Source organism: Triturus cristatus, chromosome 11 (assembly GCF_964204655.1).
Source record: "Triturus cristatus chromosome 11, aTriCri1.1, whole genome shotgun sequence".
Taxonomy (NCBI): Eukaryota; Metazoa; Chordata; class Amphibia; order Caudata; family Salamandridae; genus Triturus; species Triturus cristatus.
Genome location: NC_140594.1, coordinates 187,730,609 through 187,758,323, shown reverse-complemented (window position 1 = coordinate 187,758,323; position 27,715 = coordinate 187,730,609). Strand labels below are relative to the sequence as shown.

Here is a 27,715-nt window from a genome sequence, read left to right as displayed (position 1 = left end):
CACAGACGCCCAGTGGTGATGCTGCCCCATCACCATTCCAGCCTCTGATATTTAGCTGGATGGGCGTCGTCCGATGCCAGCTCTGGTGCTAACAAGGTGTAGAGTCTCCCTACCGAAGCCAGTGCCTTATTCTTATGACAGGCCTAGGCTCAGTGATGATTAGGAGGGGTCTGCAGATCCTTATGGATATCAACCATTAAAAGAAAGACGCATGGAATGAGGATCTGGCGGGTGCTAGTGGAGTGGACATCTCCCCTAACACTGGCCTGGTCTCTTACACTACCGTGGCTACGGAGAAGGGTTCCTCATTTGCAATGGTGCTGCAGAGGGGGCTGAAGTCCGGGACCTTATGCTACCCTCAGTGGCAGTCAAGACAAAGTCATGACAGAGGTGCTCCAGCCAGATTTTGCCCCCACCTAACCCTTACTTCCATTTAATGAAGCCCTTACTGACGTCCTACTCTGGGCCTGGTCCAAGCACAGGGGCTCATGTGACTAGGACAATTGCCCACCGCCATCATCCCGCCCCAGGGGACACCAGTTTCCTCACCCAGCACTCCACCCTAGAGAGCTTGGTTTTCCAGGTCTCCACCTCCAAAATCAACCCTGGTGCATACTCAACCACTCTACTGGATAGGGAATCCAAAAGACAGGATACCTTTGGGAGAAGGATGTTCGGTTCTGCCAGCCTGGCACTGCGGCAGACCTCTTGAGGCTAAACTCCCATATGATCTGGAACTCGGTTGCACAGTGCTGTTCTTGGTCTCCGAAGAGGCCCGAGTCTTACTCTCTCAAGCAACTGCTGATAGGAAGGATCCAGCCAAGTTCGTCATGAGATGTGGGCATATCAGGATAGACTGGCTGGGCAGAGCAATTTCATCGTCGGTGGCCATTAGGCTCCACGCCTGGGTTGAGAAATACTGGTGTTTCAGGGATATCCAGACCTCGCTCATGGACATACCTTTTGATGACTCCCATCATGTCAGATAGTAGGCGTACTCCGTGCTGGAGCTCTTTAAGGACAGAAGGGCTGTGGCCAGGTAGTTGGGCCTTTCCATGGCCTATCGTTCCACCCCTTTCGGGGCCATGGAAGGACCTTTCCATTGCGTCTCTACACTCCCAGCCACTATAACCACAAAGTTTCACAATCTTTTCATGGCTTAGGATGCCGGTCCCACAGTCCACTTGAAACATGTAACCAAAAGTTGGGCCAGTCCATTCCTCCCTTGGGCAGACTCAGCCTCCGAACCCCTTTAGTTTGCCCTCCGACCATAATGGGCATCCATTGGGGTGCTGGATACATCATCACCTGCACCACTGGAAATCAAGAACATCCGACCATTGGGTTTTGCAGCTCTTCCAAAGGGGCTACTCCCCTTTGTGATAACCCCTCCAACCATGCCACCCACTTACAACATGCTGATGGAAGACCATATTTCCTTGCTCTGTCGGGAAGTGCTGGCTCTCTTGGCCAAGGGAGCTATAGAGAGAGTGACAGCATCATAAGTAATTCATGGTTGATTTTTCCGCTACATTTTGGTGCTCAAGAAGGACGGAGGCCTTTGTCCTATTCTATAGCTGCACTTTATCAATCTCTTCCTTAAAAAGAAGAAATTCAAGATCCTTTCTTCCCTCGACCCTGGAGGCTGGATGGTAGCATTGGACTTGCTGGACGCATATTTCCACATTGCCTTCCTGCCTTCACATAGCTGTTACCTGCGGTTTACAGTGGGTCAAGAGCACTTTCAGTTTGCCCTGCTCCCCCTCGAAGCGATACCAAAGGGGATGATGGACGGAGCGTTAGAGCAAATCAAACACTCGCCCCCAGTCAACTGATCTGGGTTTAATGCATCCTCATTCTTTAGCTCACGCCACCACCCCAGTTCAGACATGGCCATATGCAAATCAGTCTGACCCTGTGCCTCATGGGAACAGTCCGGCCGAACTGCCAAGCCAAGTCTTTCCTGGACCAGAAACAAGCATCCTGGGACCGGTTTCGGGTTCATAACCCTCATCAGCCAGGCTATCTTGAATCCAGTGGCAAAGTGAGCAAGGGACCCACGTCTGGGCATACCCTGCCAACTTAGGGCGAACAAAGCGATACCAAAGGGGATGATGGAAGGAGCGTTAGAGCAAATCAAACACTCACCCCCAGTCAACTGATCTGGGTTTAATCCATCATCATTCTTTAGCTCACTCAACCACCCACTTGTTTCCAGTCCAGGGAGGACCTGGCCTGGCAGTTCGGGCTGGACTGTACCCATGAGGCACAGGGTCAAGTCTGATTTGCATATGGCTGGGTTCAAACTGGAACGGCATGGTGAGCAAAAAAACAATAGATTTAGGCCCAGATCTCTGTACTGGGTTGAATGTATGACATTGTTCTGCATTCTGTCCATCAACTATTGTTTTTGCATTTGTCACCCCGAGTGGGAAGGGTATGCCCAGACGTGGGTCCCATGTTCTCCATACCACTGGAATCAAGCTATCCTGGCTGAAGAGGGGTGAAACCCCGAAACCGGTCCTAGGATGCTTGTTTCCAATCCAGGGAGGACCTGGCTTGGCAGTTCGGGCTGGACTGTACCCATGAGGCACAGGGCCAAGACTGATTTGTATATGGCTGGGTTCAAACTGGTACGGCATGGTGAGGAAAAAAACTATGGATTTAGGCCCAGATCTCTGTACTGGGGTGAATGTATGACATTGTTATGCATTCTGTCCATGAACTGTTGTTTTTGCATCTGCTCCCCCTCTGGCTTACCAGTGCCCCGTGGGTGTTCACCAAGGTGATGGTGGTGGTTGCAGCGCGCCTCTGGAGGTCAGGGGTTCTAGTATTTTCCTACCTTAATGATTGGCTGTTGGAGGCAGGCTTGCCACAGTCAGTCGTGTCTCACCTCCAGACTCTGGCTAACCTCCTGCACTTCCTGGGGTTCACTATCAGTGTGCCGTAGTCGAACTGGACTCCCTCTCAGACTCTTCCTTTCATTAGAACTGTTCTGGACACAGTGTATTTTCGAGCCTATCCTCCCGAGCGGTGAGTCTAGGTTATTCAGGCTATGATATCAATGTTTCAGCCTCTATCCTGGATTTTGTTGAGACTGACCCTGTGGGTGTTGGGCCTCATGACAGGTGCCCACTGGCATATGTGAGCTCTGCAGTGGGACCTGAAGTCTCAGTGTGTGCAGCATCATGGGAATCTCTGTGACATGGTCCAGACCTTGGAGGGAACTGCAAAAGACTTGCACTGTTGGCTGATGAACCACAGTGGGTCAGTGGCAGACCCCTCTCCCTTTCCCAACCACTACTGACTGTAGTGACAGATGTCACTCCTGGGTTGGGCAGTCATCTGGGAGAGGTGGAGATCAGATGACTCTGACGGAATCCAGACTCCACCTCAATCTGTTGGTTCCTTGGGCGATCCGGTTGGTATTGAAAACCTTTCTTCCTTCAGTCGGGGAAAAGCTGAAACAGGTGTTCCATGACAACATCACCGCCATATGTCATTGCAACAAATGGGGCTGGGTGGGGTTTTGCACCCTCTGTGAAGAGGCTTTGCGCCTCTGGACTTGGGTTTTCTGAATGACTGAGCAGGCTAAGTCAGTCCTCAGTGCCTAGTCAAATGCAAATGGCAGGTCCATCCAGTGGTGATGCTAGGTCGCTTCCCAGAGTGGGAAGATCTTTGGTTAGATTTGTTCGCCGCAGCCGAGAATGTGCAATGTCAGCAGTTTTGTGCCCTGAAGTTTCCAAGGCAGCTCTTGTTCTGAGACGCTATTTGTCAAAATTGGATCTCTGACTTCTTGTAAACCCTTACGGTAAGTCCCCTCCCAACCATCCCCCTTTCACAGCAGCAGGGCACCGTAACCTGAAAATAGTACGCCTTCATTCGTGGGGATTGAGGGGCGACAGGTTTCAACCTTCTGCCCAATTTCTGCAATACTATCTTGGCAGCCAGACATCCCTCCACCAAGACGGTAAATGCCTTACATTGGAGCCAGTTTGTGGAATGTTGTACAGAGAAACATGTGAACCCTCTGTCTGCACTCCTTTCCCAGGTTATTTTATTCATCCTTACATTAGCCCAGCAGGGCTCTTCTTCGGGCATGTTCAAATGTTATCTTTCTGCCATTTCAGCATTTCTGCGGTTGCCAGATCAGCCATCCCTCATGAAATCCCCAATTGTACATAGGTTCCTCAAAGGTCTCCAGCATACGTTTCCCCCAGCACCTTTTATTATGCCCTAGTGGCACCTCAACCTGGTAATTACTTTTCTGATGCTTGCTCCGTTTGAGCTGCTCCACAGCTGTCAACTCAGCTTCTCAACATCAAAACGATCTTCCTACTGGCTATAGCATCTGCATGGAGGGTCAGTGAGTTGCAGTAACTGTCTGCAAATCCTCCATATGACCTTCTACCCAGACAAACTGGTCCTTCAAGCTCAAGCATCCTTCTTACCGAAGGTAACAGCTCCTTTCCATGTAGGCCAGTCCATCACTTTGCCTACCTTTTATGCTTCTCAAGAAGAGGAGAGACTCCTCCAACTGGTCCCAAACATAGTGTTGCCTGTCTAGCTTGATAGTACTCATAAGTTCAGGGTCAACAATTCTTCGTGGGGTATGTCTAGGCCAAGAAAGGAAGGGCGGTGCAGAAGCAGACCTTCTCGAGATAGATAGTGCTCTTCTGTATCAAACTGTGCTATGCATTGGCCAAAAAGCAATCCCTTGGGGATTTGCACACTCACTCTATCAGAGCCAGGGCTGTAACCTGTGTGTTAGCCTTAGGAGTTCTGGTCCTGGATATGTCAGTCAGCAACGTAGGCTTCCATGCACATGCTTGCGAAGCACTTCTGTCTAGACAGTCCGGTATGGCATGACGCTCACTTTGCCCGTTTGCGGGGAGCTATTGCTTGGTTATCTATTCAAAGGTAAATAATCTGTGGCCAGAAGCCATTATCAGATCACAAGTTACTCACCTTAGGTAAACCCTTATCTGGTAGACACTCTGTCTAGCCACAGATTCCTTACCGATCCTCCCCGCTTTGCAAACGTATTATAGTATAAGGCACTTACCCTTTTAAGGGCCCTAGCTTTGCACATCATTTGCCTGTGTTCCTCGTGGTTTTACACTTGTGGCATGGAAAGTAGCGAAAAGAATCTAACATCAGCGCACTGGGGTGGCGCCTATATAGGCACTGCACACATCACTTGTGGCGCAATGAAGCCAGCGAGGCCACACGGAGTTGAACTACACCACCTACCAGCATGCAGATGCTGGTCATCAAAAGTATCCAGATCCTGTCTGATGCCTGGTAAATATTTTAGGGCAAGGGATGTGCAGCTAGATAGTGTATACCAGATAAGGCATTACCAAGGTAAGTAACTTGTTCATTAACAAATACACCCTCATTTTGAGTCACAGTAAGAGTGCTAAGAAGAAAGATTACGTCCAGTTCTTAGATAATGTGCAGGATCCCGCAGGCAAATAAAACTTACAAAACAATGTATTTGGTGACTTACTCTATTTGTAACTTCGTTACGTGACTCATGAATGAAGCTTCACTGATGTTTTAATAAAACTGTAGTATTTTTTATTTGCTTTAAATTTGTTATTGAACTAATATCAAACGTTCCTGAGAAAATAACTAAAAATTAACATTTCATGCAACTTCTTTACACAAAACATCATTGTGGAACTGCCAGAATGTCAAAATACTGATTAATCATTTTTGGTAGAAGAGAGGCAATTCCAATGTTTTCTTAGCATGGAGGAACTGTCTTAATTCAAAACTATGTGACATTTTGAAGTTTATTGCACAACATGGTTGCTTTAATAATTTATGAAAACCTGTGGAGTACCTGAAGTTACTTCAGAACTCATCAGTTTATTTTACATGATTCTTTTGCCTCTTTAAAGGTTAAATGATGAGCTTCTACACTACATTCTCAAAATTGTTGTTCGGGAATCCTGCATCCTTATCACCAAGTGCCAAACAGTTGCAAAAGAAGATTTTCAGACACTTCTCTCAACTGTGCCTGTATGTAATGTATTCATTATAGATGTAAATGGTAAATGATTTTGTTGTGCTTGAAGTATTATCAGTGTTGAATATTTGTATGTCATTTTTATTGAGCTTCTTCCACTATTAGCAGAATAAACAGTTACATTTAAAAATGCAGCAAGCCATAATGCACAGTTGTAGTGAAGGCAAGAGCATCACTAAAATACAAAACCATTACATATTTCAGTTTATATTAAATATGGTCTTCTCAGCACTCTCCTGAAAAACTAGCCTTGGAACGATATGATTGTAAACTTGTGTTTTGGTGATTGTCACCCTCCAATTAGTAAAGTACTGTTGATTTGTAATAAAATGTTCAATGAAATGATATATATATTATCATTTTAGGATGAGATTAGTCTAGTATATATTTTTGATTTTTGCCTTTAAAGACCACATAGGTCTGTTCCCAACTGTGGATTAGAGAGACCCATGTGGTCTTGAACCTGTCATCCAAAGATATGTTCGCCTATCAGAAGTATCATCCTTAAAAAATCTTAATTTTTTTCTTCTATAGATTTAATTCCCTTAATTTAGTCCCATTCCTTTCCATAGCTGTAGTCAGCTTTGAGTCTTTTGATGCAGAAGACATTAAATGACTGAAAGCCATGTGAATTGCCTATGCTTATTTATTTTTTATTTTATGCTTGGACTTGGTTACATCAAACTTTCTAGCAGAAGAATATTCTATGCCCTGATTCTATCTGCTGCTGTAGGTATAGCGCACTGGTATCTGGACCCATATGTTCGGTAATCCCTGAATACATGTGACTAAAATGTGCCTTTCCTCTCTGTTCCGTTTATTAGAGACTGTGTTCTTTAGTTCTTGACACTTAAATGGACAGTTACTGTCTATAGGCTGCATATGGTAAATATGGATAGTATTTCAAGCATAGACTATTTGACAAGGTTTAAATAGCAAGATTTAAAATTGTGAAAATGCAACAAAGGTAAACCTTACTTGTCTTTTTCCTAACTTGTAGGACTCTACTTTGTAGAACCAAGCATTTCCCTTAAAGTTTCCTTCACTTTGAACAAATCCTTTCCCCATGTTACCGGGGCTCAAATTGGTTGTAAATGCTGTTCTAGGAACCTGTCTCCTTCAACCAAGGCTTTGTATGTGTATGTGGTTTATGTGTGTGTTAATCTAGTCAAAAAGTAGTGGAGCACTTTTCAAGGTCAAAGGCAAGGATACAGTCAACAAGTGATTGAAGAGGCAGCTTGTGAACTGTTACTTCATTGTGATGTGTGTTAAAAAGAGATGTATCTTCAAATGTTTCCTGAATTGGAGCTGGATCAGGGTAGGCTTGATGGATAAAGCAATGCTGTTCCAGGTCATGACACAAAAAATGTTCTCTTGTATTTTTTTCTCATGAAGAATAATGGCAGTAGATTTTGTGTTCATTTGAAATCACAGGAAAGTTTTTAGATTGTATATTGTCTTTGCCCACACATAGCTGTCCTTTTCCTGAACCCTACACACAAGAAAGTGAGATAGAAATTGCGAAATGGAATGATACTGTCGTTACTGAATTTCTGATGCCATAATCATTACTTTCTATTTTGAAGGACTCCGGTCATAGGATTAAAAGAGGTATCTCCTTGCATAGTTACAGAGAGGTATTTTTCCTCAGGGCATAGTAACCCTTCCATAGGATATCGTAGAGGAGGATTCCTGTTTTATTATTTTATTTGATAGCAGGCAAGTGGGGGAAATTTAAATGTTCTACCATTTTAAGTTGATGCGATTTCAAGTTCCTAACAGGCAATGTGGCAACGTATATTCTTATTTTGTTATTGTTGCAGCCGGGTCTTTGGCTTTATTTGGTGGATTGACATGGCAGATACTTCCATGTAGCATAATGAGCATTTCATAATAATTTCTGTTGATTTCGGAAATGTCTTTTATAAGATCATTAACAACAAATATGTGCCATTAGTTAATATACACAAAACATGCTGAGCAAGTAGCTACACCAAGATCAACATAAAGCCACATTAAAAAACAATTAGGTTAATACATTTGTCCATGGGAAGAGCTTATTACAGTTCCCTATCCAGAAACATAAGGTTGCACACGCCTCTCAGTTTAATAAGAAATGGACTCCAGCAACTAAAATCCTTGTCACTAGTAGACTTATTTATGGTGGATTGTTTTTAGCTTTGAATTCTACATTCTGAACCAGAAGTTTAAAAACATATGTACATACAGCTTTTATGTTTGCACAAACAGTAGGGAACAATCTGTATGCTGATAAACATAAGACATTTAACCATATTATGAACAGGATATATGAGATTAAGAATGTCATTAACTGTCTAACAGTACATGGACAGGAGAATGAAGACTTGTTATACTCTAGCATTACATTACAAGAAAGGCCCTGAAGCTAGAGACATATTTTAATTGATGGTTATTCATTATGCCTTTTATCCATAGAGTAGATTATAGTGGTCTATCTTTATATACGTTAGACAGCATATTGAAGACAGAAATACATAAATGGTCAGGACAGATATAAAAAAATAGAAGATCATTTGACTGATGGGGGGAGATTACTCCAGGTGTTAAACCTTCCAGACACCCTATCACCTTGAATAGGTGTAACATATCTGCTACACCTATTACTTCCCCTTCACTTTCATTCCATAGGTTTTTTCTTCCACTTTTAGTTCTGCAGAACCTTTGGTGTAACTTTCTTGTTAGTGAGTCTGTATACATAATAAGGAATTCCTGCCTTTGTAACATTAAGAAGTTGTGAGAGGTGTGCATGGCATTTGTTGACTGCCAAATGGTGCCAATACAAAGTGATAATTCCTCCAAATACATTGTTCATTAAATAATGTGTCTATATGTCTCATACTAGGTCTCACCTTTTACTGTTTGTACATGTCTGAGTTCTGTGTGTTAAGTGAAGGATAATATATTGGAATACCTGCCCATAACCAGAATCAAAATATGTCTGTGAGGTTATTGCAATGAAAATATCTGCTTTGTACAATGAGATGACTGGATTGTGTCATTTCCAAACTGAAAAATAGATGTGCACTAGTTGCTACAAATCTGGTACCTCAATAAGGTATTCATGAGATTGATAAGCAGATGTTAAAGGATTTGTGTTTTGTGATGTTTAACGTAATGTCCTCAAACTACTATTACAGATGTTAATGATAGTAAAATATTTTCTACTACTAAGATTCTAGATGAGCCCACCATGTTTTATTAAAGTGAATGCATGCAAGGAATTTGCATTTTGTTCTTGGCCAACAAATAATACAAAATCAAGGTAAGGGCTAAAGCACGCCCTGTCGTACATTATAAGGCTATTGAAAGTCACCGAGGAGTTCCATAACCATGTAGAGGAACGAAGCCGAAGGCAAAGTGCTTTTATATGGTTTTACAACTCTGAGATGACTTGCAAAATCCTGATCATTACATCAGGGTGTACTTTATCCCATACAATACATGTTAACACCATCACCCTTCCCACAAACCACTTAAAACCTGGTGTGAGAAAGTGCCATCTTTCTTGCATGGTATGCCCCCACGTTTTGCTGAATTGCTGAATGTACTTTGACTGAGTGTGCCCTGGACTCCTGCCAATCAGTGGCCCAGGGTGTATGTTCCTAACCTAAAACCCAAATTGGCAAACCCTGGCCACATGTCAGCACCTGGTAAATGGTACCCCAGGTACCCAGGGCCTTGTGACCAGGGAAGGCCTCTAAGGGCTGCAGCACTTATTGTGCCACCCTTAGAGGCCCTGTACCCTAACACAAACCCATTGCCCTTGCAGGCTGAGTGTCTAGGTACAAGACAAAACAAAGAGTCGACATGGCCCACATCCCTGTGTGCCATTCCCACAACCTACAATGCCCTGGCATACATCAGCCACCCCTCTAGCTGGGTGCCCTATGCCCGTGGTGTGGGCACAGGAGCATGAGCCCTGTGCCCCTACAGTACCCAGGTCCATTCCTGGGCACTGTAAGTGCAGTGCTGCCATTTAAGAGTATATGGTGCTGAGAGCTCGTCAAACACGAACTCCACAGCACCATAATGGCAACACTGAAGACTGAGAAGTTTGGTATCAAACTTCTCAACACATTAAACCCGCACTGATGCCAGTGTGGGATTTAATGTTCAAAGCACTATAGAGGGCATCTTAGAGATGCCCCCTGAAAACTAACCTACAATCCACGTCTTGTCTGAGAGGCTGCCTAGGCTGCCACACAGCAGACATGTTGCTGGACCCGTGGGTGGAGAGCCCCCGCTCTCCTGTGCCTGAAACAATGCACATCCTGGGCGATGTGCTAGGTCTCCTCCCCCAGGTTGGGCAGGGGGAAGCTTCAAATGCATGCCGCCTTTGTGAGCTTCTCCAGGCCACTTGCTGTACCCAGCAACTGGCCCCCACCGGTTCTGACCTCCACTCTGGCGGGAAGACTGACCGGAAACCCCAAGTAAGGACAGGGGATGTGCAAAGCCTCTGCCAACCCCACCCCTCAGGTGGGGGAGGCGAGGTGAAGCACATCTCCGGGCTCTCGCCATCTTGAAGATGGGAAGCCCTGCCCAATCAGGACTAGGCTACTTCCCCCCTCCCACAGTAGAGTGGCAGGCTAGGGAGTGTACCAACCCCACGGCAGGGACCCATTGGTCCCTGCCCTTTACCTACCTGTAACACCCCTAAATCTAGTATTTAGGGGAACCCTGAACCTTCCTTCCTCAGATTCCAGATTCCGAAAAAGCAAAGAACAAGAAGAAAGAAGACCTGCTGTGCAGCTGCTAAGAAGAGGAAGACAGCAACTGCTTTGGCCCCAGCCCTACCGGCCTGTCGACCCTCGAACCTGCTCCTGCTAAATCCCGGCACCTCCTGTGGCCAGCAACCTCACAAACCCCGGAGGACCTGGCTACCTTGTGACTCTGAGCATCTGGGACTCCCATGAGCAGTGGCTCTGCTCAAAGCAAGTTTCTAACCCCTGGCATCAGCCCGGAACCGCGAACCCTGCACACTCTGCACCCGCCAAGCCTTGCCTGTGCAGGAGTGGACAAAGACCCTGAGGACGTCCCCCCGGCGACTGTGACCCCGAATCCAGCACCCAAGGACCCACCTCGACGCTCCGGACGATGCCTGCAGCCTCAGAACCAGGGTCCCTCCCAACCGCGATCAACAGAGGGTAAGATTTCCCGACATCAAAAGGCACCCCTGCACCCGGTGCCCTGCGGCCCCCTGTGCCCAACTCCTGGGTACCTACCTATCCTCCAACTACCCAACTTACCTCTCGAAGTGGTGCTGGCACCCCGAAGAATCTTTGTCCTCGAGCTTGCAGCCTTTGTTCGTCCTTGAGCTTTCCCTTTGAAATCCATTGAGCGCCCGAAGGCTCAAAAGCGCCCTGCACCCAGCCGCCCGAGTGGCCCTGGCAGTGCAACTTCTACTCCAACCTACTTCCCCATTTGCCCTGAGCAAGTGACCAGGAGCCCAGCTCCTGCAGCTGCGTGGCGTGCTAGTCAGCAGCCACCAACCAAGGCCCCCCTGCTTTCCATAGGATAACATTGGGCCTAACTCACTCTGCACCCGGCTGCCCCAGTGCCACTGAGGGTGTAACAACTGTACCAACCTGACCCTGGGAGTCACCTAAAATCAACCCAGTAACGAAAACGGAAATACTCACCTGCTATTAGGAGAGATCCCAGTGCTGGATCTTGGTGCCCAGCACTGACCCTAAAAAGTACTCACAACCTTACTTACCACTAACTCAATTTTCTTACATAGGAAATCATTGACTGTTTTTCTGTGAAATTTCTTCTAAGTGTCGATTTTTGCAAACTACAAATATTCTTTAAAAATCGTACCAACTGTGAAAACGTAATTACTTACCTGTTTTAGATAGAGGTCCCTGGACTGAGCCTAGGAGCCCAGCCCTGGATTACAAAAGTAACGAGAACATACTTTACTCGTAACCATTGACTGTTTTTCTATGAAATTTCTTTTAAGTGTCGATTTTACAAACTTATAAATATTCCTTAAAAATCGCCTGTATAACTTAAACGCAGTTTCTCAACTGCTTACAGGTGGTACACTAGTGCTGGATCCAGGATCCAACACTGACCTAGAAAAAGTAACCTTAACCCCACTTACCTGCTAAGTGAATTTCCTTCCATAGGATAACATTGGTAATTTGACCAGAAAAAGTTTCTAAGTGTCAACTTTTAAAATAGCAAAATATTGCTTAAAAATCACAACAGTAACTTAACCGAATTTACTCACTTGTTTCCAAGAACTGTCCCAGGACTGAATCTAGGATCCAGTCCTGGAGTTAGAAAAGTAATCCTGAAAGTAATTAATTGCATATAACTTAAAGTTCCCATTGAGCTCAATGTATTATTGTGTTTGAAATTGTGTTGCCTATTGCAACAACCTGTAACTATTACCTACAAAAGTCAATTGCATATTGCAAAAGTATTTTAACTAAAGCATCTAATTCTGAGAAAGTATATTTTGACACCTATTGTTGGTTCTAAAATAAAACAACCATATATTTTTTTATATAAACCATTATCCTAGAGTTCAGTTCTTGAGTGTGTGAGACCATTTGCTGACTTAGTGTGTACAACAAATGCTGACTTAGTGTGTACAACAAATGCTTTACACTGTCCTCTGATACTGCCTTACTGCTCGACCAAGCTACCACTTTAGAGAGTAAGGTTATATCTAATTTTAACCTCTGCCAAACCTCTGGGGACTGTGGACTCTGTACACACTGTACCTATTTGGGAACAGTATATACAGAGCCACTTTCTCACACCTGGTGCCTAGCTATTTTATGTGAAAGAGAGGGCATGTTTTCAAGTATGAAGAAAAAAATAGAACCTCTAGTGCAAAATTAAACACATCAAAAAACTGTTTAGGCATTTGTTGCAAAAAGATATTGGAAGCCATTCAATACAAGTTAGTTTAAAGAAAGAAAAAAAAAAAAGCTGCCTTAGCTCCAAATGTGTAGAAACATGCAGAAAGATTCTAACTTTTCTATAATTATCTTAGGAGTGCAAAAATAAACATGCTCTTTCTGCTTGTCATTGTAAGCCAGAAAAAGAGTAGAAGAAAAAAGTAACATTTCATTTTTGTTGCTTAAAACAGATTAAAACAGTAGTAAAATGCTCAACCACTTTCCACTGTAAGCCTTCCCTCGACCTGCACCCTTAACTGTTTCATTCTATGTGTTTACTGACTTGACCATTTATTTGCAGTTTTTATTTATATCCTTATTTCACGTTTGTTTTTAATACATTTCTTGTCTGGCACACCACTGTAGATAAATAACTGCAATAACTTAAAAATTAATAATTGTTTTTAATCATAAATCTCTTCGGAGAGTCCAATTTGAACACCGGAAACGTCTAAAAACAGAGAAATGCTACTTTTGCATTAGCAAGTGTTCCAGATAACTTTGTGTATCATTAAAACAGCTTTGAATGATGCATAGTCTTACTTGACCAATTCTGTATGTGGTGGGAATAAGTGAGACATCAAGGAGGAGAATGTGTGGTGTCAGCGTAGCAGTGTCGTTGGTAATGCGGTGGTAAAAAGGTCTTTAATTGCAGTTTTGCTTTTGCAGTGGTCAACTTGGTGTTAATAATTTCTGTGCCTTTGTGGTGTTGAATTGGCATCAAGCCAAGGATTTCCATGGAGAATTTAACTGTAGAATTAAGATGCTCTAATTGTACTCATTTACATTAAAGGTTGCGTCACCTTGCCTGCGATATTTGATGGCAGTACAGAATCACCTTCTGAGTAATACTATTTTGATTAAACCTGATGAACATGATGACAGTGACAGCTCCCTCCAGGGGGAGACATTGAAGGTACAGGTAAACACCAGATTTCATTACGATAATATTGTCTTTAGTGTTGAAATTGCACTCGTTACAACAGCGTAGTGCAACCTGTTAAGTCTTTGTGTTGTATTTATTGTTGAATTAAATGTGAAAGCTCCCAATATAATCGCTCTGTCCAAGAGTAATCACACCTTTGAAAAAAGTTGCTTTTCTTAATATAAAAGAGTAATATTTATTGTGGCATTCATTATACAAATACAGCCAGGAGTTTTGTGCCATTCAATATTACTAATAATTTCATTCAACAGCAGAGACTACTGTGTCAAGTTAGCTTATAATTGTAAGGATTCTTTAAATAAAAATGTCATAGAGTCCTACTTTGATTTTTAAATTTGTGATGTAGCTTTGTAAAGACTCTAAAAGAGAAAAATAAATGGCATGCAAATTGTGGTTTTCTATTTACTTTAAGGATTGCCTGTTAGTTTATAGTCAGCAAGGTGTATGTGAGCTTAGCTTGTGCTAGCTCCTTAAAATATTCATGAATCGCTAAGCATCTCAAATACAGTAATGTTGGTTTGTGTGTCCATGTATACTTTGTCCTCTGAATCTATTTATGTTGTCCTAATGGTAGCGAAGTCTAATGTTTGATGTTTATAAGATACTGGATGCATTTTTCCCTAGGGAAACTGATGTTTATTTTGCTAAATATTACTATCTCCATACTCAGTTATTTTTATTTTACCCACTTTCAATTCTAATTTGCTAACATCTCTTTTGTTTACAAAGACCGATCTTATTTACCTTCTCCCACTAAATGGCTGGTAAATTAATTTATAGCATGGCTGCCCTTATAATATTGACAGATGCATCCATTTTTCTTTTGCTTGTGTATGTACTGTAGTAATGTATAGCAGTTTTGCAATTTTTCCTAGGAGCTTCAGGCCAGTATTTTGGGTCTTGCGACTCAGATCCTGACTGGATGTGATGAGGTGTTGGAAATGCTGCAGCAGATCACTACATTGCTTATTAACAGCGATGTGGGTGACCGAGAGCTTCGGTAAGGCATTGCTGTTTTTTTTATCTAGCACATGATAACTATATGTATTTTAACAACGTGTATTATCACTTTTTGGTTGTTTTTATTCTGACTAGAGTCTTGTGTAGCACTGGCGTACTACCATAAGGCATCTTCTGGTTGCATGATTATAGTCTGATGAATAATGGAGCACAATAGAGGCCTTTTACCTGGCCCCTTAGGGTATGGAGATCTGTTTCTCTATGTGTGGATGGGTGCATCTAATGTGCTGATAGAGAACAGTCAGATGGGAATATTAATAGGAGACAGTGAGATATAGATTCCTTGTGGCACTACACTGAGGGAAGAAAGAGTTCATTCTGGATCCAAGGTTGGGAGACCAATTTGGTTTGATCTTAACAAAATACTGCATCCTTGCCTAATGTATCTCTGCTTTGATATAAAGTATTATTGTGTACGGTTGGAGCTTGAAACTGCTCAAAATGCTGATAGTCCTCCATGCTGTGGGTCCAGGAGGATGTGAATGATTTTGCCCCCTCTCTGACTGGTTGCCCTTTCCTGCGCTGTTTAAGGCTTCATTAAATAGTTGTTTTTACTGAATTTTTCTAAATTGAAGGTGGTTTGATGCCACTCTCTAATTTGGATTCAACACTTTACAAATTCTTAGCCTTGGGGTTCAAGGGATGTTAATGTCTTACAAGCCGTTTAAATTACAGCGTGCTGATGAGTGCTGTAATTGAGCTGGAACAGATCTTGTGATGGTTATTTATAAACTCAGATTCCTCACCTTTAAAATACTCTCCAGGTACCAGACTGGATTCAGAACACTTTCTCCATAGCAGCGTTCCCACATGCCTCTAGGTGGCTGAGGAATCAGAATTGCTGTTACCCTCAGTTGAGAACAAAACAAATATTGCACCACAGATTTTGCAACCTAGACCAGCGACTTCTGAGCCCTTGCTTCCATTTAACAATGCCCATACTGATACTTTGATGTTCACTTGATCGATATCTTGTTCTTGCCTGCCTGTAAATAGGCTGGTGGTTTGATGTCACAGACCTGGTGATCTAGATGTTCTCACCAAGCATCCCACTCACAAGAAGGTGAATCCTAACTCATTACCAATCTCCGGATGGGGAATCCAAGAGGATTTATCCTTATAGCAAGCACATGTTTTCTTCGTCCATTCTAGCACTGGTCTCTGTATAGGTTTGTTTGCTGGGTCATTACATACATGCCCTTTGGGACATGGCCAGCGAGATCTTGCTAGCCATCCCGAAAGACATTATGGCCTCTTTAGCCCAGAGCATTCCTTATGGGCAAAACTTGACCAAATATATATTCACACAGGTCTGGATACTACAGATTGACTGGGGAGGGCAGCCAGTACAAGTGTAGTCCCTTGTTGTCATGTGTAGATATATTGTATTCCTCATTATTATGCCTTTAATGCATCCCGCCTTTTTGGTGAGAAGGTAGACTGCTTTGTAGTGCTGCTCTAACAGCAGAGCGGTTGTAAGTTCCTAAGGGCTATTGACCTGTGCCTAGCAGTTTCTGCACAAATTCATAAAGTGTAGAGGCAATTCCAGAGTGCTGGTAGCTAGACAAAGACAGCCTTTCCAACAAGTGCAGCAGATACGCCTATCCTTACAATAACATGGACGTGGATCTGTCAGATAGCGTCCAGCCCAACAGGGGCATCAGTCTCCCAATTCCTCTTCCCTTGCTACTTCAGCCACCAATATCTTTAATTTACCCTAAGTGGTGCATACCCAACCTATGTGAGAGCAGAATTCATAATTTCCTCCCAGATCTTTCAAAAAACGTATGCCCTGCCTTTTCTTTCTGCCCCACCCTATGTTACTCCCACACCATAGCTAATTTCAGATGAACACATGTCCATTTTGTTATAAGAGGTGTGGTTGTTACTCTCACAGAGGGTAATGGACTCAGAAGGAAGAAGGGGTGTTAATCTTGCTATTTCATCGTTCTGGAGATTGAGAGGGGGTTCCAGCCTACACTGGACCTTTGGCCTCTGAATGTCTACCTGCATAAAGACAAAGTGTGAATGCTCATGCAAGCCTGCATCCTGTCTGCGCTGGACCCAGGCGACTGGATGGTGTACTTGGACCTACAGGATGCGTATTTTCATATACCCATCATGCAGTACCACAGATGCTATCTGAGGTTCAAGGTAGGCCAGGAGCAATTTCAGGTTGTCGTGACCACCTTTGGCCTCACTAGCGCTCCTTGCGTGTTTACAAAAGTGATAGTGGTAGTCGCCGCCCATCTTTGGAGGGCAGGGATTCCAATACTCCTGTACCATGACAACTGGCTGTTGAAGGTAAGCTCGCCACAGTTAGTCATGGACCATCTCCGGGTAATAGTGAACCTGTTGACATTGTTGGGGTTCACTGTCAATGAGCCGACACCCCACCTGAGTCTTTCGTAAAGGCTTCCTTTCATTGGGGCAGTCCTGGACACATGGTGTTCAGTGTTTTGTGTCCGCCGCAACAAGTCTAGGGCATTCGGGCTACCAGCCTGATGGTTCAGACTCGGTTGTGGCTCACAGGGAGAGCAGCACTGAAGCTTCTGGGCCTAAAGGCCACCTTATCCTCCTCATTACCTATGCCAGATGACACATGCGTTCGTGGCAGCGGAATTTGTTCTAGTGGGCCCAGTGCCAAGGTAATCTGACCAATGCCATCCAGGTCTCAGAGGATACAGCTAAAGTTGTGGCTGCTCAAACGCAGTTAGTTCAGCAGCAGGCCACTCTCCCTTCCCTACCTAGAGGTGATGGTGGTGACAGACGTGTTCATTGTGGGCAGGGTATGTCAGCCGGGGGAACGTGGAAATAAGGTGGCTCTTGTTTTTGGCGATCGCTGACTTTACATTAATCTACTGGAGTTATGGCCCATTGGGCTGGCTCTGAAGGACTTCCTGCTGTCCTTAAAGGTGGAGACACACTCACAGACAACACCTCTGCCATGTGGTACAGCAACATTCACAGTGGAGTGGGGTCTTGCGTCCAAAGGCTCTGCACCTTGGAGGTGGTTGGAGTGCCGTAGCATTTTCCTGATCGCAAACCACCTAGCTGGGTGCTTGAATACCAGAGTGAACGAACTGAGCTGGCGATGTCTGGCAGAATATAAGCGACGTCTACATCCTGAGGTAGTGCAGGGCATCTTCCAACATTTGGGAGAACCCTGACTAGATCTTTTTGCAACGGTCACCTTTTGTGTGTTGGAGTTTCAGCAAGAACAGTATTTAGGGGATACATTCTGTTTGCAACGGAGCTCGGGACTCCTGTAGGCCTTTCTTCCCCTGCCTTTCCCACCCGAGTTGCGAAGAAGATCAGGAACGACTGGACCCAAGTCATCATAGTAACTCTGTATTAAACAAGGGCAGGGAAGTGTGGTACCCAGGCCCTCTGGGCATAAGCACCTGTCCTCCGATCATACTGCTACTTTATGACCTCCTGCCTCCGCAACAGGTCACGGTCCTACACCCTTATATGTGCAGCTTCCACCTACATGCGTAGAGATTAAACAGTGACAGTGGACTGTGTTTGAAATGCTATACTTGCCACCAGACATCCCTCCACGAAGTCCATTTATGCCGGGCACCGGCACAATTTGTGGCTTGCTGTGGCGTTTGCAAGACAGGTCCCTTGCAATTAGAGCTGTTGCACATCCTTTTGTTTGTTTTACCTTTGGCCCTGCAAGTCCTTGTAGTGAGCACTATTAAAGTTTATTTGTCTGCTCTTTCAGCCTTTCTACATTTGCCGGATCAACCATCCCTCTTTAGATGAGATTCATCGAATGTTTGACTCGTATATACCCTTCAGACAGTTTTTTTATGCCACAGTGGCACCATAACTAGGCCTTGATGCTTCCCATGTTTACGCTTTTTGAGCTGATGCACAACTTCTCTCTGCTTCTCTTGTCCTTAAAGTGAGTCTTCCTCATTGTGAATTTGTCAGCTCATCTTGTAAGTGAACGTCAGGTGCTTTAAGTGCAACTGTCTGGTATCACTTTTTTCCCGTACATGTTGGTGCTGAGAAGTCAGATGGCAGTCTTAAAGTTGTCACTCCTTCCACATTGGGCAATCCATTACTCAGCCATCATTCTTTGCCACCACTGAACATGCAAAATCGTAGGACGGGCTCAATCAGCTAGATCCCAAAAGGGCTTTAAGCTTTTACATTGCTTGTACGAAAGACCATTGAGTAGACAATCCAATTTTTATGGGGTTCTATGGACCAAAGAAAGGGAAGGCAGTGCAGAAGGGGACCTTGTTGAGGTAGACAATCCTCTGCATTAACAATCTATTATGCACTGGCTATGAGGCGGCCCACAAAAGATCTGAGAGCCCATTCCTTCCACCAGGGATAAGGCTGCTACTTCTACTTTGTACATGTGATGCCTTTCCTTGACATCTGCCAGTCTTTGATGTGGGCATCAGTGCATACATTCATGAAGTACGACTGCCTTGACAGTCCTGTCTAGCAAGAAGGACACTTAGTCTGCTTGGTTGTGCAAGAAAGTTTGGTCTGAGTCCACTCCACACACCCTCCACTTGGGGAGGTACTGCTTTGTTACCTGTTCTAATGTGAGCAATGTGATGTCAGAAGTATCCATCAGGAGAACAACTTACTTACCTTTGGTAATACTCCTGTCTGGTGGATATTCTATCTAACTGCAGATTCTATGTAGTGGCCTCTTTAAACATTTAAAAAGGTCCCAAGTCAGTATTCAGCACATAGTTACCAATAGTTTTTCATGCTCTGCATCTGAAGTCACAGAAAGGGAAAAGACAAGAAGCTGACATGAGCACTCTGTCGTGGCACTTACATGTGGCTCCACGACTTTCAAAGCAGAATGCAGTCAGAGCAGAACCATACAAAGCCACCTAAAGGCGGGTGGGACCCAGAGACCTTTTAAGGCATGGGCAAAGTGGGCTCTGTCCCAGGGCCCCAGCCTTTTAAGGGGCCCCCCTGATAGAGCCAGGTCTGTTCTGCAAGGCTTGCCCCGATGACCTTGAATAATTCATCGACAGATTGTTTTCAATACTGTTTCTCTTTAATTTAGTTTTGATGTGAGTGGTGCGTGAAAGTCTATTACAAAGATTTTCCTTTAATTTTCTTTTATTGATTTTTCCAATGAAACATTACAGTATTAATAAAAGCATGTAATAGTAGACACAGTATGTATGCATGTGAGTCATATTCCTTATCTTTCTTTAGCATGGTACAGTATAGAAAATAGGCCACATATTCTGTCGCGCTCATGATGAATTGTTTACCATCAATATCACAGTATGACATTTCTTATGGCAGTATCAGCATATTATTGGACATTCAATACATATGACCGTCGACATTCAGTATATCATTGCATAACAGTTATGTCCCAAGACGGAGGTTTGGGGTAAAGTGCCGACATGTAAGAGGTGTGATGCATGGGGGAGGAGGTAGAGGGTACGTGACATCTATCCCATAAGTACTCCATGTTATCTTCAGTGGGGTAGTTGTATGGTTCGCTTGTTACCGGGACGTTGGCTGGATAATCCTGCGGGTGTGCGAGGAGGTAGCGTGTGAGGGGTCCCCATATGTTTTTAGGCTGTGAGGTGCGTGGGAGTACCTTTGCATAGGTGGATAATTGTTCTTGGCAGTAAATTAAATCACTAAGCCAATCCTTAAATTTGGGCGCTCTTCCTCTGCCCCAGCGGCAGGCAACGTGGCGTTTAGCCATCAAGAGTGCAGTAGCAATATATCTGTGGTATGGTTTAGGGATTAGTTTGGTATAACCTAACAAGGCCAACAGTGGGGAGCGCTCGATATTGGGCGTTGTCATCAGTGCTATAGTAGCAAATAGCGACAGGGGCAAAAACCCATAAACCACGTTGAGATCTGGGTATGTAAGTGAAAATTAGCAACAGTGTCTCAACTGATATTAGTAAAAAAGGCAAGTATACATGTATGTACACAACATTACACGAAGGAAGAAGGGAGACTCAGGTTATTTTGTTCAGAAGTGCTCATGGCATCCGGTATTTGGTATGGCAGTTTATACAATAAAGTTATATCAGCACTGTGGGCATAAATTGCGAAGGCAACCCAAAGAAAATAGGTGCACGTTGTGCTCGTGACATGAAAAGTGACGGCGCAAGTGACACGTGGAAAAGAACAGCGTATAAACTGCCATACCAAATACATGATGCCATGAGCACTTCTGAACAAAATAACATAAGTCTCCCTTCTTCCTTCGTGTAATGTCATCATCAGTGCTATGGCATCAAAGACTTGTCTCCAATATTCATGTTCCTCCGGGCAGTCCCAGGCCAAGTGGAGAAAGTCAGCCCCTGGGGTTCCGCACCCAGCGATCTGAATATTTTAGTTTGTATTTGCGCATCTTAACTGGTGTATAATACAGGCGGTGGAGAAATTTTAAATGTGTGATGCGTAGTCTGCTGCTGGCTGAGATTTGTTCAGTTTGTGAGCAACAATATTCCCAATCGTCATCTGACATCTCGTAACCTAGTTCTGCATCCCAGTGCGTGCGAGATGGGCTTGGAGGCTCCTCCCGCTGTGTATGTATTGTGTGGTAGATTGTGGAGACCAAATGCCCTGGGGAAGTAGCACGTAACATCAGCTGTAAGGAAGTAAGAACGGCGGGTTCCTGGGGGAACTCCGGTGTGATGGAGCGGATGCCCTGCCTAAGTTGTACGTATAGGAAGATATCCGAGAGAGGGCTGGAGCCTGTGAAATATCTGTTCGGACGTTTGAAACGTTCAATTGTAGTTGAGATTCTCCCATGAGGCAATTGTGGTCTGTTCCTTAAGTTTTTGGAACACCGTCTCCTGAAGGAGCTGTATGTTGGGATGGTATGAGAGCGGGAGTAATGGTGAATATAGTATGGGGCTTTGCAGCAGGATGCGGATGCGATTCCAAGCATTTACCGTGCATGTAATTGTGGTTGGAGCTTTTTCTTTTGGGCATGCCGTCGATGGGTATAGGGTCGGCTAGCCAAAGCTCTGCCGCCACTTGCGGCATATAGCGGGGGGATGTACCCAGTAATAGGCATAATGAGCCTGTGCGCTTATGTAGTACAGCTCGAAATTCGGGATATCAAATCCTCCTTGTGAATAAGGCCTAGAGAGTATATTCCACTGCAAACACATCTGTTTCCCTCCCCCATACCAGGTGGATCATCTCGGACCGGAGTGTTTTAAAAAAAATACCCTCCAGGATGATATGGGATATTCAGAAAGAGATACAATAGCTGTGGAAGTATTACCATCTTGATCAGAGATGCCCTTCCTGACATTGAGAGCGATTATGAGATCCAACGGGTGACACATCCATTAATGCGGTCTAGAGTGGTGCCATAATTGAGGCGCATCAGCTCCCCCCTGTCCTTAGAGATGTGAATCTCTAAATAACACAGATCGGTGTCACACCATTCCAGCAGAAAATCTAGGGGAACTTGAGTGGCCGCCGCAGTAAGGGGGAAGATGTGAGATTTCCCCCAGTTGATAAGGATTCCAGATAATCTCCCGAAGACTATGAATACCCGTCGAATCGGGTTTAAGTTTTGTTGCGGGTCGCTAATATATAATGTGATGTCATCCGCATAAAGGGATATGAGGATCTGACGCAGATTACAGCGGAGTGCCTTATCTTGATTGTGTTGTCTCAATTTAGCCGCTTCCTGGTGCCTCTGGTGATTTGAAAAGCATGTGATAGGTGACCGTTTATGAGGACTTTGGCTGTTGGTAGCTGATATAGGAGCTTTATCCAGGAAAGAAATAGTGGAGGTATGCCCATTCGTTGCGTCACCCCAAAAAATGTAAACCCACTCAACTGAATCAAATGCCTTGGTGGCATCTAAAAAGACCGTCGCCAGTGGCCCTCCCAGGCACGAAGCCCGATTGATCGGGCAGAACTAACTTTTCCATTAGCAGGCTAAGTCGGTTAGCTATGATCTTGGCTAGAATTTTGGTGTCGCATTTAATGAGGGACAGCGGTCTGTAAGAGTCACAGTGGATGGGCGACTTATCCGGTTTGAGAAGGGAAGTGATAAGCGCCTCCCTCATGGATGGGGGGAGTTTGCCAGATTCCAATGAGTCTTCATACACCTCTCTGAGAATAGGGGCCATTTGATCTATGTACGTTTTGTAGAATTCTATGGGTATACCATCCATACCAGCAGCCTTGCCAGTTTGCATACGCATTATGGCCTCTCGTACCTCATCCAGTTCAAAAGAGGCGCATAAGAATTCTCTGTGTGAATCTCCCAGCCATCCTAGCGCTACATCCCCCAGGTATTCGTCTAGGTTTAGATAGCTGTTCCTATTGGATGTGTATAGTGAAGAATAATGCTCGGTGAATGCATCAAGTATGTCAGCGGTGTTGCGATAAAGTACCTCCCTAGGCCCAGCCAATTCCAAGACCTAGTTGGAGAAGCTTCCATATAGTTTCTCCCAATGCTTTCCCCGGACGTTTGCCTTCCCCGAAACGGCGGGTCACCCAGTATTTGCCCCTGAATCTTGCCTCAAGATTAGCAGTGTCTGTGTAATCTGAGAGCTTCTCTCGAAATTTTCGTTAGGCGTTGTTGTCGGGTCCTACCAGGAGTTGTGCCTCAAGTGTTGTAAGCTCAGATTCTAACTTCCGCAGTGTGTTCTGTAGGTCTCGGAGCACTCCTGAGCGTTTTGATATACAGAATCCCTGGATTGTAACTTTGAAGGCTTCCCAAATGGTCTCCCAGCTATCCACTGAATCCTTGTTTCTTTGGAAAAATTCTTGGATTTCGTCCCCCAATTCACTTTGAAAGACTGCATCAAGTAAAGCTGAGGGCTGCAGTCTCCAGCAACTGCGGGGGGTGCCGTATCCTCGGGAGGCTAATGCGAGCTTAACTGGAGCGTGATCGGAATACGTTCATGCTAGGTGTGTGAGGTTGGTTATGGCGGGACCTTGTCCCCGTGAGAGGAGCCAGTAATCTAAACGCGCCCATGACGCGGTCTGAGCAGTAAAGTGTGTGCCTTCCATTTTGTGGGGGTGCATATGTCGCCAGGCGTCAAGTAAGTAGTTGGCTGCTATTATATGGTGTATGACTTCGCGCAATTTTGTATAATGATGAGAGGCAGGGTTTGATCTGTCAGCTGAAGGGTTGTACGTTAGATTAAACCCCCCCCCAAAAAAATATAAGTGGAGCCTATCTCCGCAATCTTACCGCAGAGTGAAGTGAAGAAATCCGGGGTGTCGATATTGGGGCCGTAGCAGCATACTAATGTGACTGAATCTGTTCCCAACCGACCCCAAGCTAGACCATACCGCCAGTGTTGATCCCAGGAAGTGCCCGCTAAGACGAAAGGTGTACGTTTTTTGACAAGTATGGCCGTCCCCCTGGCATACGAAGAGTATGAAGAGAATATCCTATGGTCGGTCCATCTATTACAAAGATTTGGCAGCGAAATGTTGTTTGTTTCATGCAACATCCATAAATAAATTTAATTTAGATCAAAACAGGACTTCAAATAGGAGAAATGGGCGGGAGTCACAAAGATTATTTGCTGTAATGTAAGTGAGCTGCTGCTGTTACAATATTAAAAACACTCTCCACCATCCATGAACATCAGATGTAACAACTTTAGAAATGGACGAGTGTGCTTGTGCACTATCAGTGACCTGGCCTAAGAGGGCACGAAAAAGCTAAAACTGGATCATAAATTCAAAACTGTTCTGAACAGGGGCTCCCAAAAATCTATCGGGCCTGGGGTCCAAAAATCCATCGGCCCAGGGGCCCAAAAATCCTTAAGATGTCCCTGGTGGGAGCATTGCTATGGAGAAAGTTTACTGGATCCAGTTTGACACCTGCGGAATATTCTAAGGTGATGAATCTGCAGTCAGAGTATCCACCACCAAGAGCATTACCTAAGGTAAGCAAGTGTTTATCAGTTGCTGAAGGCAGTAAGACCCCTCTGTTACAAAAGGCCCAGAGCATGGTGCACATAAATTGGAGTTTATTTTTGTGGCTTTATGGAATTTTTCGCAGCACTGACAGTTGCAAGATCTTCTTGAACATTTTGTTTATTTGTTACAGAGTGGTGCGGTCACTGTTGACTTTCTGTGTAAGGGTTGGGCCTGCTTTGAGTTGAGAGCCAAATGAAAGCGATTTTTCCTATATTCCACCCACTGCCATGTTCATGATTTTGAAACTGCTTAGGAAGAGTAATGATTCCTGTATCCAAAAATGTGTGTTGTCTAGAAACCCTGTAATGTCATCCTTGTTCTCTGACTGATTTTGTGGTTGGATCTGAGTATCATCAGTCTTAGCTTGGAATTGAAAGTCAAGAAGTTAGAGTGACTATGCTAACATGCAAATGTAAGAGAGTACATGGGGAACCAGAGTGCGGAGCCATAAAGTAGCCACGCACTAGTGGCCATTGATTTGCTTTAACAGGGGACCACTGAGTCATCCTTTGCCAGAGGCTCTTCCCTACATCACTGCTGCTGTTGGCGTGGAATTGGACAGATCTTGATACCTGTCACCTGCCGGAGAGTCGGAGGCTGAAGAGAAGGCTGCGCAGTCAAGCAGGCATGGCCTGTGATCTACAAGATGCTGAGGACTTCTGCCCGGGCCCTAAACAGCGAAGCCATTCCCTACTGCATAAGTAGCTGAAGTTCTCTGGTTCGTCTGTTGGAGAGTTGGTGGGGCAGACCTGAATCATGCTAACTGAAGGCCTGAGCGTATTGCAGGGCGTTGCAGCCAGTCCTGTGGCTTATCTATCATGGGTGGTGCCTCTACCTCCTTCAACTTTACAAAAGGAGTATCCACATCGAGATGAGACGTGAGCAAAGTTGGAGTCGCAGCCAGAGAGGGTGGGGGAGGTTGCATCTTGCGGGACACATGCAGAGATCGGGACCATGGCCCTCCCTTCAATCCCTTTACCTTCCTTGCTTTGCCTGCAGCCGAAAATCATACCAGCGCACCACTACATCACGTGCGCCTTACGCAACTTGTCAAACTTGGGCTGGACCCCTATTCCCCTCAGATAATTAACTGTGAAGGAATCCATTTGTCCTGGGTCTGCTTATGCTTCCCCCTTTCTCCTCTCCTACTAGCTGCACGAAGGAGCACCAGTCTGTTGAGGTGAGGTGGGACCATCTTGACAAACCTTCTTCAGCGATGCAGTCACTGTAAACTCTTGCTGCCTCCTCAAAGCATCAAGGGGTTCAGCTGCGAGTGGGGAGAGGCCACTACTGCCTGAACTAACTGCAACTGTGTGACAACATAAACTGACCCCATATAGGCTTTTTGAGCTACTACATCCATTTTATAGCACACATGTGAAAGCAAGACGACCAACAGCCTAAGATCACATTTGAACCCCAGTGTGTTGTTAGGCATGACCTCCCTCCAGTTGGTGGCCTATGTCTGTCGGCTGTAGAAAGTCTGAGGTGAAAACTGCTGCATACCGAATGTATCCTAGAGTGATTAAGCCTAAGAATGAAGACCTGGAGGCCTGCTTGCTCTGGGACAACCTGTGAACTCTCTGCATCCCTGAATTCACGGTCATGAGCAGAATAGAACACTATGTGGGAAAAACTATGTAAGAGCTTCTTTGAAATATACGTCTTTAACCCCGTGTTCTCCATTGAGCAAACACAGATCTTCTGATGGCTACTTCCAATGGCAGATTCCTCACCTTGTGAATATTTCCCTGGGTGTCAGACTGGCTCTGTAAACTATAAAGTAGTACCTCTGCACGTCAGTAGGTAGAGTCATGTGGTCCTGCACCTCTGTCATTCACTTCCAGAAGTGACACATATAAGCACCACCCATGTGTACTAACGTCAGTTCCTTTCTTTCAGTGCCTTCAGACAGGATCCAGACCTTTACTCCTCTGGTCTTTGACAAGTCTATTGCTCAAAAGTTTTCTTTTTTAACATTGTGCTAGGGAAATATGTCACCTTCCAAAACTACTGGGTTTAAACATTGTAGGGACAGTTGCAAACGAATATCCATGACAGACCCACACCAGGCTTGGGGTCGGAGCATAACCTGAAGGCCATGTGGGACTATGAGTCAACAAATTACATCGTCAAACATCGAAAGACTCTGCATCATGACCTGGGGAAGTTGATGAGGTCGCTTTCCTGTAGCAGGTCGCTATCCACAGGTCCTTGAATCAGTCAAAGTCTTCAAGTCAGGAACCAGCCCCTTCCTGACTCTCTTGCGCTCCTGGGAGGGTGGAAGGGCATTAACATACCTCTAGGTTGGTTGGGGCGTGGCTAACCGCCGAACATGGCCGACGTGCTCTAGCCAAGCTCCAGACCGGGCCTGTAATCCTGCAGATACGAGCGGCATTGCGGGGCCATCCTGGGTGCAAAACACGCCACCTACCCCTTAACACCGACGATGAGCAGAATGCCAGAGTAGGAGCGCCGATTTCGGACTCGCCAAGCCGGTTACAGCAGGCGCTCTCGGCTGGGGCCGCTTTGGTGGTGCGGAGGCCTCCACGAGCTACGAGCGAACTCTGCGATCCTTCGGACCAGAGGGGAAAGCGCTGACGTACTACGTTGCCCTGGCTGTAAGGTAGACATCCGAACCCCGGGAGACGGCACCGGAGAGCACCACTCGGAGACGCTCTGCCAACACTGGGCGCGATTGGAGGCTTTTCGCGCGTGCTGAGCTGAGGCCTATGCCCCCAGGGAGGGTGCATGTTGTGGCTGTGGCGTGGGTGGCAGTGACCCCGACAGAGCAGGCTGCTCCCGGCTTGGGATCTCCTGTGA

The 27,715-nt window shown here is 45.1% G+C and overlaps 1 protein-coding gene across 2 annotated transcripts in view; it reads left to right on the top strand.

The window, feature by feature from the left end:
- Positions 1-27,715, top strand: part of HECTD4 (HECT domain E3 ubiquitin protein ligase 4) — a 2,430,065-nt gene that overhangs the window by 325,590 nt on the left and 2,076,760 nt on the right. For both annotated transcript variants that reach the window (XM_085634374.1, XM_085634373.1), the window contains exons 16-18: positions 5,910-6,030; positions 13,787-13,915; positions 14,815-14,939. In XM_085634374.1, the coding sequence (XP_085490500.1) occupies positions 5,910-6,030; positions 13,787-13,915; positions 14,815-14,939 (375 nt within the window). The remainder of the gene's footprint in view (positions 1-5,909; positions 6,031-13,786; positions 13,916-14,814; positions 14,940-27,715) is intronic.